This window comes from Diabrotica virgifera, chromosome 1 (assembly GCF_917563875.1).
Source record: "Diabrotica virgifera virgifera chromosome 1, PGI_DIABVI_V3a".
NCBI classification, from domain to species: domain Eukaryota; kingdom Metazoa; phylum Arthropoda; class Insecta; order Coleoptera; family Chrysomelidae; genus Diabrotica; species Diabrotica virgifera.
The window spans coordinates 134,169,605-134,190,880 of record NC_065443.1 but is presented as its reverse complement, the minus strand read 5'-3'; the positions used below and the strand labels follow the sequence as shown (position 1 = coordinate 134,190,880).

Genomic DNA, 21,276 nt, shown 5'->3' with positions numbered 1-21,276 from the left:
AAGCTTTCAACAAAATTTTTCCAAGTGTCAAGTAACTCAATGGAAATTATAGCATCCCATTTGACCTTACTTAACCAAAGTTTTTGCATAATTACCTTAGCAGCTACTAAAACTGGGCCCACTAATCCCAAAGGATCATAAAATTTGGAAACAAAACTGAGAATCTGTCTTTTAGTTACACATTCATTTATATCAACTTTTGGACAACTAAATTTAAAATTATCTGTTTTTGTATCATAAGTCAATCCCAGAGTCTTTACCGTTAAATCGTTTTTGCTGATGTTAATTTCATCAAAATTTTGTTTATTTTTAGGAATATCATTTAAAATTTGTAAATTATTTGAGCACCATTTGTGCAACTCGAAGGACCTTAATTTGAGCAGCGAGATAAGTTCATTTTTTAGTTTTATCGTTTCTTCGATTGTGTCACACCCACACAAAATATCATCAACGTAGGTGTTATTAAGAAGAGCTTTAGAAGCCAAAGGATAGCGTTTACCTTCAGTTCGGGCTAATTCTACCAAACATCTGGTAGCTAAAAAGGAAGAACTTCTTAAACCATATGTTACAGTTTGAAGTTGAATACATTGTAAACTGCCATTTTTCTCTCGCCACAAAATATTTTGTAACTGGCAATGGTCTGGATGTACCAAAACCATTCTATACATTTGTTTAATATCTGTCAAAAGGACGTAATTATATTTTCTAAAAAGAACAAGAATATCGAAGAGCTCATTTTGAACTACAGCACCATTATAGAGATAATCATTGATGCATTTTTTCTTTTTTGATTTCATGCTGCCATCAAAGACTACTCTTAATTTTGTTGTTTTTTTGTCTTCACGTATCACTGGATGGTGAGCCATGAAGTATAAAGAACCACTATTTAAGTCATATGTACTAAGACTTACTATTTTTGCATGCTTTAGAGCTAAATATTCATCAATAAAACTTTTGTATTGAGAGTACAGCTCAGGATTGACTTTAAATCTTTTTTCTAGATTTTCAAAGCGTTTTAATGCTACAGAAAATGAATCTCCTAAATCCAAATCAGGTAGATTTTGTTTTAATGGTAATTTAACTTGGTATTTATTATTTATTACTTGCAAAGAATTTTCAAAATTAATCTCACAAGCTTCCTGCTCTGTCGAATATACCGGAAAAATTTCTGGAACCTTCTCGGTTTCCCAAAATTGAGAAACAATATTTTCTAAATTATTTTTCATGCTTAAATGAAAAGCAGAAAAATTACAAATTTGTAGTGATGGAGCAGAACCACTAACTATGAACCCAAATAGAGTATTTTGTAATATAATCTGGTCTACTTGTATTTTATCGGAGAGCAAAATATGAAATGAAATATTTGCCCCAAACAATATATCAATTGTGCCAGATTTATTGAAGTCATCATCAGACAATTTAATATTTTTAGGAATATTTAAATTTGAAACATTGAAATTTGTTTGTGGTATATCACTAGTAATTTTATCAACCACAGAACATTTTATATTTGTGCTATAATCAAACACACATGACTCAATTTTTAAATTTACAGCCTTTTGCACATTGGTAATATTCTCAGAAATACCTAAGATATTGACATTATTATTAAATGTTTTTAAGTTTAATTTACTTACCAATCTACTTGTTACTAATGATATTTGAGATCCTGTATCCAGGAGACCTCTGGCAGTGATATAATCACCCCTTTTTGTTCTACTTTTTCCCTTCACTGTTGGTAACAGAACATTATTAATGTTTTCATTTATTGAACCAAATGTAGTCACCCTATCGTCTGCATTACCACTGTTACCCTGTCCAGTGCTGTCTAATGGAGTTTGTCTGTCCACATGCAGAAGAGAATTATGTTCTTTTCGACAAACTGAACACCTGAAACTCATTTTACACCTACCAGGATGATTATTCAAACAAATTCGACAAGCCTTATGACTGTCTATAAAAGACACTCTATCATTTACTGAAACAGATTTGAAACTGGAACAATTATAAATTTTATGGCCTGAGGATGAACAAAAGCTACACTGGTTTCTAATTTGACTTTACTTGTAGCCAAGTGAGTTTTTTGATACCTTTCTTTGTTAGTGCTACATTTTTTATCTGGAGTGGTTACAGTTTCTAAAGCTGTAGCCCTATTTTCAATATAAGATAAGAAATCTTTTAAATTTGGCAATTTTGAGTTGTCCCTATCAATTTGAAATGATCTATTAGTATAGTGATCTAGTTTTTTAGTTAAAATGCAAATAAGGATCATATCCCAACTTTCTACGGGTTGCTTTAAGTTTTTTAGTGCACCTAACTGCTGTCTCACTTTACTAATGAACTCACGTAAGGCGGTGGAAGTTCCTTTTTGAATGGAGGGAATGTCAAGTAGTGAATAAATGTGAGAATTTATTAATATTGTTTCATTGTTATAACGGTTATCTAACATTCTCAATGCATCATTATAAGAGTCATTTGTTAGAGGTAGATCATTTATTAGGCTTCTTGCCTCTCCTTCCAAATGATTCTTTAAATGAAAAAGTTTTTCAACATTTTGCAGTGACTTATTTCTATCAAAAACAGCTAGAAATAAATCTATAAAAGGTCTATAACTTGCTAAATCTTTGCCGTCATAACAAGGAATTTCTATTCGTGGAATATTTGAAGAATAAAAAGAATTATTTACATCTTGTGGATTAGTACTTACGCTCTGTATTACTGTTTTTGAGAGTTGACTATTAATTTTAGCTAATGTGTCAAAGTATTCCTCTCTAATATTATCAATGGAATCTGCATACCCCTGTTATTTAAGTTTATTAAAATTTTCTATTAGTAAGTCTTTCCTAGTTTGTAATTGATTAATTATTAATTCAGAAATTTCTTTGTCCAAATGTTTTTCAACAAACCTTGTAATAGTTTTAATAGACTGAATTTCTTGAGATTTTTTAGTTTTTAGCATTTCAATATCCTTTTTAGCGGGCATTTTTTTTTTATATGAATCTACCTAAAACTTAAAAGGTAAAAAAAACTATTTTAAATATCAAAATAACAAAAATGTTGACGATTATTTACAAACCAAAACACAAACAGTCAATTTATTTAATTTTGTATTCACTGTCAATGTCAGTTTTCTGTCACTTCATATATGATCGATTTCATAAAACATCGATTATTTCTCTCGATCGCTTGATAACCATTCGACGTCGGTCGTTCGCCCTCTTTTACATAGATGGCGCTATTGTATGAGCTTGACGTTTTACAAAATTAATTTTTTAATGATTTTTCTTTTTTGTAATTTCTTTTCTAATAATTTCTTTTTTGTTCAATAATTTCTTCTTTTTTTTTTATTAGGTGTGTTTCTTACCTTCTGGAAATTGAGTAATTCCTAGCTTCTTTTTATTTCCGGCTCGACTGGATCAAACTTGATGTTGGATTTTTGCAACACCAAGGAAATAATTTTACACTGGTTTTACACTTCTGAAGCTAGGAATAACTAAAGACACTTTTCACAACTAATATTTTATTACAATAACACAAACTTTTGGTATTAAAGTAATTTTTGTGTGGGATCGGACACACGCCCTACTTTCCCGTTTTTTATTATCTTATTATTCTATATAACAACACCTTGGCAACGAACTTTTTTTTTTAATATTGCGCCTTTGTGTACACTTTGAATTATAGAACATAAAAACATAGAAACATCTTTGTGAAGTGTACACAAGGCGCAAACCACTAAATAAAATATTGAAACAAAATATAGTTTTACTAAATATTAATGTTGGGAATTTATTTCTCCAACAGCTTTAAGTTAAATCTTCTAGTTATTTGGTTAAATTTTCTAAGGTTATTTGAGTATTTCAAGCGGCTAGTTTGAATGACTAATTATGTTTTTGGTGATGATGGTCTGATAAGACAGAAAACCTTCTAAAATTTTTAATCATTTTTGATAACTTCAATATATTTTTTAAATATATCTAGTAGGTATATTATTTTACATTAGGATATTAAACATATTATACCATTTTCAAGGATTTTCCCGTTTATTAGTTAACTGTGAAGTAATTTTTAAATATTGATGTTATTTTAACATAGTTATCAGTACAAATTATTTGTAAATAATTAAATCATACATAACAGAATAATCATTAAATTTTTTGTACCATACAGAATTATTATCTAAAGCAGCAGTTTACAATATTTAAATATTTATAATGGACTTAATGGATTATTTACTTATGGAAAAATCAGAAAACGAAGAAGAAAAATGTATATTAAACAACATAGCAAAAACTTCTACTCGAAAAGTAAGTACTTAATTTTTTATTAAACAGATGCACTGAGAAATAAGTTGTTTTTTAAATACCTATGAAAATAAAAATTAAAAAAAACTGACTTGACCATTAAAAAATTCAGACTACTTTACGTAAAAAACCTTATACTGAATTCGTTCAGCCGAGATTCATTTTGACACATTCGGAATAGGAGAATCCCCTCTTCAAAAAAATCGGATCCGGAGGATTACAGAGGAATTAACTTATTAAACACAACATTAAAATTAACAACCAAAGTAATAACAAACAAATTGAATGAAATTATAACATTAGCAGAAGAACAACAAGGTTTTAGGTAGGGAAGGTAATGCACTGACTATATTTATAATGGGGCAAGTTCAAGAAAAAAATAACATTTTTTCTATGGATGCTATACAATGTGCAACTTCTCTCGCTATATATTCAAGACGAACAATTTCTCAGGCAGTGAGAAAAGTCGGCCATTGCAGTGAAAAATTTTTTTCTCACGGGTTCTCCGCCGCTTTCGTTACATGATAGCCGTTTTGTTATGACGCAATTAATTTTGTCAAATAAATGTGTTAAAGTAAAACTTACCAGGAATTACCTTTCAAAACTGTTCAAAAATAACTGTTAATTAGAATTTAAAAAAATAAGGCATATAAATTTTAAGAATTTTAAATACCTACATGTATAATATGTACTTATTTTATTTCAATTTATGCATATAATATACCTAAAAGTACCTAAATTATTTAATTTTGAAATATGAACTCTTGACAAAACCGCATCCATAGAAAAAGTACAGTGTCCAACACATGAGAAAATGACATATTTCTCCCTCGCTTAATTTGCGGCACTTGCCTCCTGCCTCGGCTTAGGCCAACAAACTTCTGCGCTCGTGAGAAATATGTCTTTTTTCTCACTTGTTGTACAATATACTATTCCGTACAGTTATTTTTCGTTTCCAGGCAACGGCTAAGTATAAGAAAATAACGTTTCTTTCAAAAATGTAGTCAAAAATGTCTAAATTTCTGACCGATTTTTGGAAAAAAATGTTTATACAAAGTCATCAAAACTTTCTTCTGTACAACTTACCTAAAATACAATTTAATAACAAGCTTAAAAAGTAATAAATGTTAAAAACAATTTTTGAGCTCATACACTATGTTTGCGTAACTTGGAACCTACTGGGAATTTATTTTTTATTATATGAAATTATATTTAATCATAAAAATTTCTTATTTTTTTCTAGAACTTTGACATTTAAAAATTATCACTTCTTTCAAACCACAAAACTGTCAAAATTTTTGTTGTAATTTATTGCTCTTTATGACACCACCATGACAACACGAAAGTTAAGGATATTTGATTATATGAAAGTGTGCTAAAAACAGTGCGAAAAAGTAAGTTCCATTTACAAGTAAGTTCCATTTAAAATACATTGTTACTTCACGCACACTTTAAACCCTTTACGCACTGCTATTTATAATGACAGTTTTCACAAAGTAAAAACTTATACATAATATGACATAGAGTAGATAAATTTATTTTTTAAGTTATGTCTCACATATTGGGAATCGCTGGTGTTAAATATGTAGTGTAAACTATAATATTTCTCAATTATATTAGTTTTAAATAAACATCATGTTTTTATACCTATATAATCATCTAAACTAAAAACACATTGTTAGTACGAGTAGTCAAAATGAAGTTGTTAATAACAACTATTTTCGTTGTATGTACCACGATAACCTTTGTCGCCTGCCAAGAACAATTCAAAGTGATTATCGTTGGAGCTGGACCTTCTGGCATTGCGACTGCTAGCAAATTGCTAGAAAATGGAATCAACAATATTTTGATTCTAGAAGCCGAAAATCGGGTGGGTGGAAGAATCAACACACAAAACTGGAATGGCAGAAATATTGACTTGGGTGCCGAATGGTGCCATGGAGAAAAGAATAATATCGTATGGGAAACGCTACAAGAAAAAGGACTATTAGGACTCTTAGAACACGATGAAATGCCTGAAGAAATATTTTTGTCTTCTAGAAAAAAGATAAGTAAGGAATTTTCAAAGGAACTTTTTGGTCTTCTTGACATTTATTTGGATTTGGATGAAAATAATATTCCGAAAAATGTTAGTTTGGGGGAGGTGATGGTTAAAAGGTAAAGATATTTATTTAATATAGCTTATAGTCCAAGAGCTAGAGCCGAAAAATCATCGTCATAAGTAATATGGAGTTTGGTATGTGAAATGTGTCTATTGTATATTGATAATTATGACCCCTTTCAGGCTGACACCTCAGTGGATACAGGAAGTAGCGATAAGGGATGAAAGGGGAAAGTTAGTGTAGTCTTTAAAGGTTTTCACCTCCTATTTTGTTAAACCTCCATCGATTTGCATGAAAAATGGTGACTAGTTAGAACATACCTCAGGAAATAAAAATGATTTGGTGAAAACTTGCACTTTTACCCTGGGGGTGAATATCACTCCTTCTCGGGGGTGAAAACGATTTTATAAAAAATAATTCCACAAGTAGATAGAGGGACAAATTTTAAGTAAAATTTGTTATATCATGTTATTAAAATAAATCAATGCATTTTGAGTTATTAAAGATCAAATATTTGTCTGTTTAAGAGCACATGCGTGAAGTTACGGATGATAAAAAGAACATATTAATTAATTGTATGTTACTAAAATATTATTTTTATATTATTTCGATATTATAAATTTAGCAAAAGTGTATTCGAATATGTCAAATGTACTCATTAGTGGACACCCCCAGTTTCTGGACATATTCAGTTTATAATGAAAAAAAAAAAAATTCAATTAAATATCAAAATAATAAAAAAATAATATTTTACTAACATACAATTAATGAACATGTTCTTTTTATCATCCGTAACTTCACGCATATGCTCTTAAATAGACAAATCTTCGATCTTTAATAACTCAAAAAGTATTGATTTATTTTAATAACATGATATAACAAATTTTACATAAAATTTGTCCCTGTATCGATTTGTGGGGTTATTTTGAATAAAATAGTTTTCGCCCGCGGGAAGGGGTGGTATTCACCACCAGGGTAAAATTGCAAGTGTCACCAAATCAGTTTTGTTTCTTGAGGTATGCTCTAACTATTCATCAATTTTCATGCAAATCGATGGAGGTTTAACAAAATAGGAAGTGAAAACCTTTAATGACTGCATTAACTTTCCCGTTTCATCCCTTATTGCTACTTCCTGTATCCACTGAGGTGTCAGTCTGAAAGGGGTCATAATTATCAATATACAATGGACAAATTTCACAGGAAAAACTCCATATTACTTATGACGATGATTTTTTTCGGCTCTAGCTCTCCGTCTATTACTAGTATACATTAACCTTTACTGCTTTAATCTTGTTTTCTCAGCGATGGGGCAGCAGGTACTTGGGATTAAGTGGCCCAGGTAGTTCGTGGGGCAGTTAGATAACGCCGTATATTCTTGGTAAATCGATGTTTCCTGAGGGGAGGGAGAAGAGAGAGAGAGAGAGAGAGAGAGAGAGAGAGAGAGAGAGAGAGAGAGAGACAGAGAGAGAGAGAGAGAGAGAGACAGAGAGAGAGAGAGAGAGAGAGAGCGATAGAGAGAGAGAGACAGTATTTTGTAATAAAGTTCTGTTATTATTTTTAGATTTAATCAGGAAATTTACAGAAAATTTGGCAACGACAAAGAAAAATATAATATTGCCAAAAATGCCATAGAATGGATGGAAAATATGATTTTGTGTCTTGAAGCTGCCTTTACATGGGATGATGTAGGCACTGTCAGTGACTACGAAGATGCAGGAGGATATTTAAATTGGGGATGGGGAAATCACGGATACAAAATATTCCTAGATATTTTAACAAAAAAATATCCAAATCCCAAGGAGCAGCTTCCCATCGATAACAAAATTTTGTTAAATAAAGAGGTCAAAAAGATCATAACAAGGGAGAATGGTAACAAAATTTTATGTACTGACGGCACTTCATATAATGCTCAACATGTTGTGTTTACACCATCCTTGGGAGTACTTAAGCATGACGCGAAATCCTTATTTGATCCGCAACTGCCAGCAAAAAAATTAAACGCCATTGAAAGAATAGGATTTGGTGCTGTGATGAAGGTGTTTGTTAAGTACGATAGCCACTGGTGGGGGGATTTACCTGGTATGAACTTTATTTGGACTGAAGAAGATCGGAAAGCTGTGACAAACAAATTTTCACAAGAGCCCCTAAATTATGTAAGTTGACATACATTTATCTTCTAGTTAGGTATAGTTTTCAGTGTTATAGGTGTCTAATGAGAGACGAATCTTAATAACACGAAGTTTATCTGGATTCAAGAAAAATGTTAATTTCCCCTTTCTCTACTTTTGAAATTTTGACAAAAAACGATCACTCTCTTCACTCAATACATTTTAAGAACAAATCATATCCATTGATTCAAAATTATTGTCTTCATAATGGGCTCTGAAGGACAGAGATATACAGCGCATGTCTATCAGTAGGGCTTTTCATTTACAATAATTTGTTTCGAGCTTCTGTCATGTGTCACATAATATTAATATATCGTATGATGTAAATATATTAATATTATGTGACACATGACAGAAGATTGAAACAAATGACAATCGATGAAAAGCCCTCTTGTCGCATTCAGGAAAAGAAAAAGTGACGGATCGGTTCCGCAACTGTTGGAAATTCGTTTTCTGAATGAGGCGCTACTTGTGGAACGTGTTATATGGAATGGTCGCCGAATTTGTCAATAGACTTGTTGAAAGATGCCGTCAACTAATAATTATTAATTGGAAAATAGAGCAGACGGTAAACAATCTATGGTCTTTGATGATGATTATGAAGTAAAAACAATTTATTGTACGAAGGCAAATATATAACCTCACATTATATCAGAAAGTGATCGGCTGTCAGGAATTTAGGGAGTGGAGCGTTCACAGGACAAAACACAACTACTGTTACCGCCCAATCAGGAATAGTGTTGCCCAAAATCAGTCTTGGTCTTGCAGTCTTGGTCTTGTTCTTGCGTTTTTGCAAGACCAAGACCGCCTAATTTGAGCAAGACCAAGACCAAGACTTACCATGCAAGATTAGAGCAAGAACAAGACAAAGCCTGCAAGACTCTTGCGTCTTGCAATAATTATAACTGAGGGTCGTTTTATGAAGTATATTAGTTCGGGTATATTCTTAGGTAGGTACTTTATGAGAAGCAAAAAAATTTGTAAAATTGGAATTATGCACCTTACGAACAATACCATAAACACACATACATTCTTCGCTCTGAAATTAATTGTCCAGGTTTTGAGAATAGCCGCCCTCTATTCTCTATTCATAGATTAATGTATCGAAACTTTTTAAAAATATGTCATATTGCTGATAAAAAATATACCTACCTAATAAGTACCTAGTTCATTTTTTTCTTTAATTAGTTTTCTATGTTAAATTATGTAAATACAAGTTGTAAACGTAATATAATAGGCATAATTTGTTAATGTGGTTTAAAAAAATTAAAAAAAATAGTATATAAAAAACACATAATAAAATAATAACAAAAAAAATAAATATAAAAAAAAAGAAAAAAAATAGAAACAAAAATAAAAAAAAGAATAGAAAAAAAAGTAAAAAAAAAGTGTTTCGCACAAATTAAAATATATATTAAACAAACACTAAAATAATTAAAAAAAAAAAAACAAAATAAAAAAAAAGCTACACAATGTACCAATGTATCTATAAAAATAATATTGTAGAATGTACTTATTATGTTTATAAGAAATTTATGACTATGAATCTGCAATCAATCACAAACAAGTCTGGCTAATTGACTCTGCCAAAACCATTTTTCAAAAAAAATAGTTTTCTAAGAATTTAAACACCACAAAAATCATATCGATATATAGAATAATAATATTATTAAGTATATTTTTTCTGCTGAGTGTGACTACGATAACAAGACAGACTAATAACAGATAATTCCGTGCGGGCTATATCGTGTAGCCAAATATGTACCCAAATATTTTAGTATTTAACGATATTATACTGTCTACGAGGCAGTATTCAACAAAGAAATATTTACAGTGAAATACATGGAAAACAAAAGGACATTTATAAGCTGTTTTTTTCTGTAGGAAATTAAATTAAATTGGTCATTTGTTTTATCAATCGACTGTTTATTGTTATTCTTTGGTTGATATACACTACTCCAAGAAAATTAAAAACGTGCCATTATTGGTGTCTCGAATTTCCTAAACTTGTTCGATTTAAGTGATTGATAATTTGATTTTTTATTTATTTGATTTTAAAATTTGTTAATAATATATCCTTATTCTGTATAAATATCGCTGTAATAATATTGTTTCTAGACAGGTAAATTGTCATTGTATACCGGGTGTACCAATTAAACTGTATTTTTTTTCTCAAAGTTCGCATCACCCTGTCGAATATTCTAGCATTTATAAAATATTGAAATTAAAACCTAACTATAGCGTCATATTTTCTTAACATTTTGGTTTTTTGATCCATTCGCTTATGTGGCTAATAAAAAGTTAGGTACTTTTTTAACTAGCCATGTTTTTCATCAATACAGGTTGTTTTTAAATAAATATGGTAAACTTTAAGGCGTAATTCTGCACGAAAAATAATTTAACACTTTGCTTTATAAATGTATGTTCGCAAATGCTTCGTTTCCGAAATAGGGGGTGTTAAAATTTTTCTTACAAACTGACGATTTATTTATTGCTCTAAAACCGGTTGAGATATGCAAATGAAATTTGGTGGGTTTTAAGAGGTACCTAGTTATTACGCATTTTTGACATAAAATTAAGAATTTAATATTCACCATTGGCGCGCATACGGGTAACATGACCCGTTTGTTTAGAATTGCCCCTTAAAACTTGCCACACTTATTTAAAAACACTCTGTATTGATGAAAAACATGGCTAGTTGTTAAAATACCTAACTTTACTGTTATCCAATATAAGCGAATGAAAAAACAAAATTAAAAAAAATATCAGACTGTAGTTGGATTTTAATTTCAGTATTTTATAAATGCTAGAATATTCCACAGGATGATGCTAACTTTTAGAAAAAACACAGTTTGATTGGTACACTCATTAGTACCGATAAGTTATCGGTACTAATGAGTTAATCGGTACCGTTAATTTAATTTCTAACAACAATATTATTACAGCGATATTGTTAACCAATAAGGCTATATAATATTAAAAAATCACTTAAATCAGACAACATGTTTAGGAAATTCGAGACATCAAAAATGACCCATTTTTAAGGAGGTGCCTTAATTTCTTGGAGTGTATAATTCTCGGTTTGGTATTCGGTACCAAAGTGGGAACTGGCATTAACATATGAAGGGCCAGGGGAAAGAACGATGAATGTATATATGCAAGCATTTTCGCTAAAATGAGAAACAAAGTTACATATTCTTTGTCCAATCTTGTGATTTTAAGACGATTATCATAATTATTTCCCCTTGTCCATTCACAGGTTGATAGTACTCTTTCAAAGCTAACAGATGGCACAAAAATCTCAAAATGACCAAAAATTGACATTCATCCTTTTTCCCTCTGACCCTTCATATTGTGTACATCTGTCACCGAATTGAATGCTTTTTAGATCACACATTGTCAATGGCAAATACTCGAAAAAATCCGTAAGTTCCTAATAATAAGTTCCGTTAGTTGGAAAGTAGACACGGATCGCTTAGATCGTAGGTTTAAACCCCACCCGGTGTCAGTTGTTTAGATATTTATTAATTTGGTTGGTCTTTACTATGGCTGTGATATTAAAGCTTACAGTTGACATATTCTGTTACGTTGTTCTAAGATATGTAATAGGCTAATAAACTGCGAGACTTGCAAGACTCTTGGTGCAAGACCAAGACCAAGACCAAGACCAAGACTTGGAGCGCAATACCAAGACCAATACCAAGACCAGGTGTACTGTCGCAAGACCAAGACCAAGACTCTCAAAGTCTCTTCTTGGTCTTGCATTTGGGCAACACTAATCTGGAACTGCTCCCTCACTTTTTCGTCTACTGAAAGCGACCAATAATTCAGATATACTTCTCAATTTACATTAAATTTTATTATGTTCAGATATACTGGTTAGTTTACGTCAACTTTGACTTTTCAAGTGGTAGCAAGCAAAGCTATTATTAGAAATATTTTTCACGGATAAACAAAAGCGATCTATGTTGGAAATGTATTTTAGAAATAACCAATAAAGGGACTATGAGTTTAATTCAACCGAGATACCTTTGAAGATTTTGTTGAAGAATTTTACCAATGTTCATTATGAAGTCATTCGCATAAAGCGTAACTCACAAGCAGGCAGGCCTAAAGTGTGAACTGCAGAAATCATCGAACTGATCAGAACAGTTAATATAGATCAACCACATACATTAATTCGGCATTTACATCCACAGGTAGATTTTTTATATGGAATTTGCCAGCATATTTCTAAGCAAGATTTACATTGTCATCTGCATTGTTTACAAGTCTTCCATGAAATCAACTTAAACGACTATCCCCAAAGGCTAGTCTTCTCTAATTGCTTTCTGAAGGATCTTATTAATATCTAATGATTATATATTATATATAATGATTACGACCTTTTTTACTGGCGAATGTTGGTTTCATCTTTCTGGATACACAAATAGATATTCCTCAGAATATGAGTATATGGAGTGCAGATAACCCGAATTATTTTATTGAAACGCTTTTATATCCACAGAAAGGGAAATAGAGATTTGCTGGACACACTATAAGACAAAATGAAGACCAATGGAACAAAATTCTCATAAATTGGAGACCATGGGAATATAAACGAAGCAGAGGAAGGCCAAAAATGAGATGGGCAGATGATGTCAAGAAGCACATGGGCTCTAGGTGTATTAGTGTAGCGACAGAGAGTGAAAAATGGAAAAGAATTTGGGAGGCCTATGTCCAAAGATGCACCTAAGAAGGCTAATTAAATAGATAGATATATATCTACGTATTTTTTGTATAGCGTTGATGAAAATAATAATTGTGGATCGCTCGTAACCTTTTTAAGTCTAAATTTTATTGTTTTAGAAAGGGCAATCTTGGATCGTAGAAATTTCTAATGCAATTTCGTTACCGCATTCCAATATTTTTCTTGTATGGTTTACTGGAGAAATACTACCAAGTATAGAGAACATGGATGATGCCACCTTACAAAAGGGAATTGAATTTACATTCAATAAATTTTTTGGACATATGTTTTATGTTCCTAAACCACAAAATATATTGAAGTAAGTAAATCATTGACTATTAGAAGTTTACCTACTTAGGGTGTCGTATTCTTAACATTGATATCAATTCCTTGATATATTTTTGCACTGATTACAGCGTTAATAGTCTTGGTTGTTAACTAAGACCATTATTTGATTATGGATTAGACTGTTTTCTGGACCTGGATCATTATTACCAGTGTAATCGAAAGTTTTGTCGGTAGTTTTAACTTCACCTTTACCTGGTTATCAGCCGCATCCTCATTGAGTCGACACTGCCGACCGACAAATCGAAAAAGCTTCACATGTCCACATCAGGTAGGGAGAATATTTGTCGACAGTCGAAACGAAAATGTGTGACGAAGATGACGCCATTATTCTTTGTGCCGCATTTGTTATTATCACAACTAAAATCCTTTGCCATCCTTTGTTTAATTAAATTTATTGCCACCCTTTGTTCTTTTTTTATTTCTCTTACTAACTGACTGAAGATTTTTTATTTTTTGTTCTAGCACTTGTTTTGCTATCTTGCTTATTAAATTCACTGGAAGTTTCCATTAAAGCATCGTGCCTCATTTTTCTGTCTTTGTAATGTGGCCTAGTTCTGTGGCCTGCTTCTAGTATTCCAGTGGTTTGTTTTTTATTTGTACGTTTCAATAAATGCCATCACTTTTTCTTGTTCCCATCCCATTTTGCCGACAAGTACAAAACACGAGACTTCGGACGAGGCTGAAACTACGCCGCGCTTATCAATGTCGAAGGTCGAATTCACGTCCACACTTCGGATTCGACTCGACTACCCTTTGATTTTACCGACAGAGCATGGAAAACCAGTCGACAGGTCGAACAACATCTTTTGTAGATCGACAAAGTCGATCGCCACGTACACATTCAGTCGAGAGTGTCGATAGACATAGTCGATCGACAATGTCGACTCAATGAGGACGCGGCTTAACTGAGCTCAAACTTTCTGTTTTGAACTGACTTTTAACGTTGCATGTTGCAATATTTAAGTTGCCGTTTAAAATAATTTAGACTATTTCCCGGAGATTCTTCGCCCTGATATGTTCTTTGGAGATATAATGGCGGCTGTTCATGCACTACTAGGGCAGTTTACCCGTCAACGACATTCACGGATAGCTCGAACAGTCGTAGATAATTGGAGAGGTTGATTGCTGACTGCTAAAGCTGTCGCTTACAACTGCTCTAGCAGTTGATTTCTGTTGCAATCTAATCACGAATTCTGACAGTCAATAGCTCGAGCAGTCAGTATATGAATTGCAACCGTGCGCGAGCTGTCGACAGCATGATGGATTTTCATTAATGAATTTTCAAACACTTGATCCCAACTGATTGAAGCTGTCCCCGCACGACTGACTTAATACTTTCCGGGACTAGTGGCCGTTTCTGTTTGTGTTTTTATTGTAGTTTCCTTGGTAAATATTGACAGAGTGATTTATCTGCTATCTCTGGTTTTCATTTTAGCCGATCCTCTAGACACTGACGCTCTTTGCAGCTGCCCACTCTGGTTCAAACGCTGAGTGCTATTTTTGGTCCATCCCGAGTATTTTATTTCCACAGTATTACCCATACCTAGAAGGTGTTCCCCTATGCGCCACCTGGGGAGGCACCCGATGAAGGCCTAGCGATCCCTACACGAAATATACACGAGAATGCTTTAGACCAGATTACTCCAGTTATATTGATAAAAAAATGATGACTGGGAATCTTTTTCGAAAGAAATGGAACATGGTTCTTATAGTCTGCAAAAGGAAATATGCACTTTCTAAGAGGTCACAGGACAAAGGTGTAGAGACTAATAGAACCAAAACACATAGAAAGTGACACATGGATTGACTATCTAAAAAAGTTCTATGCAGAGGAAGAATAAATGACGTTAAAACCAGAAACAACAAAAATTACCACATATGAAGAATTTAATATAAGTACACAGGAAGTTCTAACAACACTTGAAAAGCTTAAGAAGAGAAAAGCTGCAGGTAAGTACGAAATACCAAACGAATTACTGAAATATTGTGGATCCACAATACCAGAACAATCAACAACAATAATTAACAAAATTATAAAATACAAAAAAAGAGTTTAAAAACAGCAAGAGAACTACAGAGGAATCAACTTGTTAAATAATACCCTAAAATTACAACTAAAATTCTACAAGAATTAATGAATCAGAGAATAAGTTTAGCAGATGAAAAACAGGGTTTTCGTACTGGAAGATCGTGTACAGAGGCAATATTCGTCATAAACCAAATTACTGAGACATAAATAGAGTATAACATACCAGCATTTGTATGTCTAATTGACTTGAAGGAAATCACAAATATGTAATCTTCTGTATAATAGAGAAGCTTCTTTAGATGTCATAAAACCAATTGAAATCATCGACCAAAACAACAAAATGGAAGTCTGAAAAGATGAACAACTTACAGAACACACTTATACATATTCTAATGTTTTTATCTTATTGCATTGTAGAAATTCTTGAAGAAGGAAATAAACGTTTCCGAAAGCTCGAATATTAGATAATAATGTACTTTAAAGCACCAGTTTGACTTTTATAAATAAATCATGTACATTATATCTTTATAAAATACGTCCAACGATAATAGCCACTTCCTGTACCTATTACATTGCCAGTAGGTACAAATTTTTGCCTATAATTTTTCGGTAACCAAAATAAGTTGAACTGACTATTTCTTGTTGTATTTTTTACAATACTTCTTCTTCTTCAAATGCAAATCCACTAATGGATGTTAGCGATCACATTTTCCATTAACTCTCTGTTTCTTGCAATGCGTATCAGAGTTTGTATGTAATTTTGGCAGAGTTTCTGTCATTAGAAGGCTATGAAGGCTTCTAATCTGTTTATATCCCTCGTTTTAAGTGTCCAGCCCTCTATGCCATATAGCAGCACCGACCACACGTAGCATTTAGTACACATTAGCCTCAGTGTAAGGTCGAACTCTGAGCAGGTCAGTTCCTTGCTGAATTTTAAGAAAGCTTGTCGAGCTTGCTCAATGCGACATTTTACTTCCCTGTCCGATGCCCAGTCTTCAAACAGCCACGTTCCCAGGTATTTAAATTTGCTCACTCTTTAAATGGACTTAGTATTCAGTGTTATGGTGGAGTTTTCAAATGCATCCAAGTTTCTGGAGATGATCATGAATTTGATCTTTTTGGTATTAATCTCTGATCCCATTCGCTTACTGTATTCTTCGATTATAGTGACAAGTTGTTGAAGATCTGCTATGTTGTCACAAATTAAGACAGCATCATCAACATATCGTATGTTGTTGATTAATAGTCCATTCATTTTATTCCTATCTCTGCACCTACCAAAGACTCTTGAAATATGGCTTCCAAATAAATGTTAAATAAAAGAGGGGAAAGCCCACATCCCTGCAGAACACCCCTTCTTATATGTATGGGTTTAGATATAGAATCGTCTATTTTTAATTGTGCTGCCTGATACCAGTACAAGTTTTCAATGCATCTTATGTCTTTTTGGTCTATATCAAGCTTCTTGAGGATCTGCATTAACTTGTGATGTTGGACACGATCAAACTCTTTCTCGTAATCTAAAAAGCACAGTAATACATCTTTCCTCTGATCGTAACAATTTTGGACCAACATCTGTGTTGCTACTATTGCTTGTCTTGTTATTAAACCTTGCCTAAACCCAAACTGAGAATAATTGATGTCCCATTCACATTTTTTGTATAATGTTTGATGTAGTATTTTCAAGAATATTTTTAAAGTGTGACTCATCAGGCTAATGATTCTGTGATCCTCACATCTTTTTGCATTGACTTTTTTGGGTAGGGGAATAAATGTAAAGAGCAACCACTGTTGAGGATAGCAACACTGTTTTACAATACACAAGACATTATTTCTAACGTGCTATGTACTAAGAGTATAAGTCATAAAAAATATTTTTCGGGATTCTTCTATATTTTGAATTATATAATTAATAAGGTATTACCAAAGTAGAAAGTAAAATAGTTAATTACTAATTGATTAATCATATTTCGTCACCATTTTCATATTTAGTTGTAATAGTTATTTAATCAGTGGTAAAAAATACTTTGAAAAGTCCTAATAAAAAAAATTTCATTTTTGACTTATACTCTTAATACATAGCACTCTAGATTTGCTAATAGTAGGCAACTAATTATTCAAGCGTGTACTACTGGTAAACAAAATTTATTTTTGTAAATTTTAATTTTAATCTCGAGTAGTTGATAATTATAATTTTTTACTAATTAAAATAAAAAAGGTCGTAGAAAAAGTATAGTATTCTACTCGCATGTAATGACTATTACTCACTCTGATGAATTACGACAGTCGCCTTTGGCTCGTAACTCAAACTTCATCATCGTTAGTAATAGTCATCAATACATGCTCGTTGAATAATATACTATTTTTATATTTTGAATATACAGAAATACATTACACTTTTACATTTTTTTACCTTTATCTTTAATTTTAGAACCACCTGGTACACAAATCCACACTTTAGAGGCACCTATTCCTTTGCTTCAGTGAACTCAACTGGACATGAGGTCGAAGTTCTTCAACAACCTATTTCTGATTTTTTGGGCGTGCCTCTTTTACAGTTTGCTGGTGAAGCAACCAACCCAACACACCACTCTACCGTCCATGGTGCTGTTGAATCCGGATTTAGAGAAGCAAATAGAATAATTGAGCTTTATAATAAAACTTGTAACCTCGGAGACCTTTTTTGGATGGCGCTCGAAAGGTCACCAAGGGAGACGCTGCAAATGGCAGCCAGATGGTTGAAGCAGAGAGAGCCATGTGTTCGAAACTAGTTTTTGAAAGGGGGAATGGGTCCAGCAGAAGATATAAGTAAAGATAAGACAATATAAGGTAGACTAGAAAAGAGAGAGAAATAGATAAAAAGATAGTTGGTAAAATTACCATAGATAAGTAAAGATAGAAAAAGGGCACCACTTAACTTTTTGGGGTTACAAAGGGAAAATTAAGAAACCTTAGAAACGCAAACATGCAAGGAAAGATAATTAGGTTCTGCGACCAAATACAAAAAAGATAGGAACGGTTAATTATTAAAAATAAATGTTGCCAACACACTACATAAACACATTATAATAAATATATTCGGTGGAATTCGTCCACTTACTTACCTACAAAATATATTCAGCTGATCTTTCTCCTGGTCGAAGATATAGTGATAGATTATGCTAATCTTAGCAAATATTCAGAGATAATATTTTATCAGGGAACTTAATAATATTAGGAGTAGATAAATAAAATTCGGTAATAAACAAAAAAATAATATATTCAACAAATGATTCACCAGAAGGATGAACCCAAAAACAAGAAATGAACAGTAAACTTCAACCAAAAGGTTGAATACATACACAAATAAAAAATTGCACCAACAATTATTAATGTGTAGTTGTATACATGTGGAAATAAACAAGATGATAAAAGAAATGCCTTTACATATATCATATTATAGTAAAATCATGCACAAATAAATGATCAATAAAGAAAGGCTGGTAATATGTATAAGTTAAAAAAATTCAATAAAGCATATAAAAAATTATCTCTTTTATATTTAGGGCTTATCTCGAGATAACGGGTATTGTAAATTTATCAATGGTTCGGAAATACACAAAACAAAAGTAATTAAATTTAAATTATTCAAAGAATACAAGTAGGTTAAAAAAATTCTGTAGTACAAATACCAAAAACCAACCCGCACTTGGTTTAACAACTGTTTTTACTGAATGTTGAATGTTCTTAATTATTATTTAAGAATAGTTCTTAATAAATGAGTAAATGAAATAAATGTCGACACGAATCAAGTTCTCTGTTAACCCAGATATGAAAATATTAAATATCAAAAGGCGCCGCTAGCAAAATACTCTAACATGAGATCATAGAGAACCCATATGAAACTAGTCTTCTATACTCTAATACAGAGTATGGTATAAATGAAAATAGACGGATTCGTTTTAATCTAAAACGAAACCGTCTATTTTGATTTATACCATACTCTGTATTAGAGTACAAAAGACCCGTTTCATTTGAGTTCTCTGAGGTCGCATGTTGAAATATTTTCCTAGCGGCGCCTTTTGATATTTTCATATCTGGGTTAACAGAGAACTTGATTCGTGTCGACATTTATTTCACTTATTCCCCGTTAGAGGTCGTTCTAACCTTACTAAGATATAAATAGTTTATTTTATACCGAGAAGATCCGAAGTTTTTAACTTGGATTTGTTTTCTTGCATAGTCTTCTTGACAACGGGTAGACCTAGAAATAGCTATCGAAGGATGGCAAGAGACAGATTTAAAACAAAACGAATCCGTCTATTTTCAAATGAGTCAATGTTTATATTGAAGAATTAAATGTTCTTTTAATTGAACTGATGAATCGGTAGTTAGCCTTAACTACAGGTGAAGAAAGGTTGACTTTGAGATCCCGGAGATTAAACCCAAGATTTATCTACTTCTTGAGATAACTAAAGGTAGTATGAAGGCATGATACAATAACACAAGATATGATATGGAGCGTTCCTAATTTCGTTAAGGTCGCGCATGACGTCACGTTGTGAGTAAATCCTTTAAATTTCGAATGCATTGCCATTATGATTTTAAGATTTTAGCTTTTAATATCAGTTGTGAAACTTTCTAGAAGTGCTGTTTTCTTTAGTATGATTAAATATAATTATTGAGAACATATTCTAATAATAAAAATCAATCAGAAACATGATTTTTTTATTATACGTCTAATTATACAGTGTGGAAGGCACTTGAAGAACAAAATGATTTCTGTCCTTGTTTCGAAAAATTATAAAAAACGCTGATACTCGTCGATTTTTAAATAAATATCTGCACTTTTTAAACACAAATTTAAATTTACAAGGTGATTCATAAAAGTCAAACAGAGTCCATAAGCTTTTTTTTAATAGAACACCCTGTATATTTTTATATTATTAAAAGCTGCTTAACAACCTGATTTCAACTAACTATATCATGTAGGGTGAATTATGAACAGTACAGGATGAAATTTTGAAATTATTAACTATGGAATCCACTTATGGAATAAAATTGTTTGTGTCCTTATTTTAAAAATTATAAAAAATGCCGGAAGAGGTCAACTTTTAAATTTGAATGGGCGCTTTACAAACATAGATTTAAATTTACAGGGTGATTTACGCAAGTACAGCATAGTCCATGATCTTTAGTTTTATTAGATCACCCTGTATATTTTTATGTGCTTAGAAGCTACTTTATAAATTCATCTCAAAAAAATGTAATATTCGGGTCTATTATGAATAATACAAAGTGAAATTTTGAAAAGGTGAAATTTTTAAATTATTCATAAATTTCGTCAAGACATTATAGATACAAAACTAAAAAAAAATAAATATTATTTATACTTACTTTAAAAAATATATGTCTTTATTTAGCTAAAATACCATTATTATATAGATACTTTACTATTATTTAAAGTATCATAAATTATTAGATAATTTCAAAATTTTATGTAAGTACCTATTTAATATCTTGACGAAAATTTAACCTATATAATTTTAAAATTTCATCTTGTATTATTCATAATAGGCCCTATACAATACACTTTTTTGTGATGAAGTTGTTTAGC

General features: G+C 31.8%; 1 protein-coding gene across 1 annotated transcript; it reads left to right on the top strand.

Moving 5' to 3' along the window:
- The first annotated feature begins 5,966 nt into the window (after positions 1-5,966).
- Positions 5,967-19,209, top strand: LOC126880640 (spermine oxidase-like). Its single transcript, XM_050644667.1, has 4 exons — positions 5,967-6,461; positions 7,968-8,559; positions 13,423-13,622; positions 18,112-19,209. Exons 1-4 carry the CDS (start codon positions 6,001-6,003, stop codon positions 18,449-18,451), a joined length of 1,593 nt encoding a protein of 530 aa, XP_050500624.1. The 5' UTR covers positions 5,967-6,000; the 3' UTR covers positions 18,452-19,209.
- Positions 19,210-21,276: the final 2,067 nt, after the last annotated feature.

Bases quoted from the DNA above. Each gene is read 5' to 3' on its own strand.
- LOC126880640 (XM_050644667.1), top strand. From the start codon at position 6,001: ATGAAGTTGTTAATAACAACTATTTTCGTTGTATGTACCACGATAACC. The intron at 8,560-13,422 runs GTAAGTTGACAT...TTATTGTTTTAG, and splicing joins CACAAGAGCCCCTAAATTAT to AAAGGGCAATCTTGGATCGT. The intron at 13,623-18,111 runs GTAAGTAAATCA...CTTTAATTTTAG, and splicing joins AAACCACAAAATATATTGAA to AACCACCTGGTACACAAATC.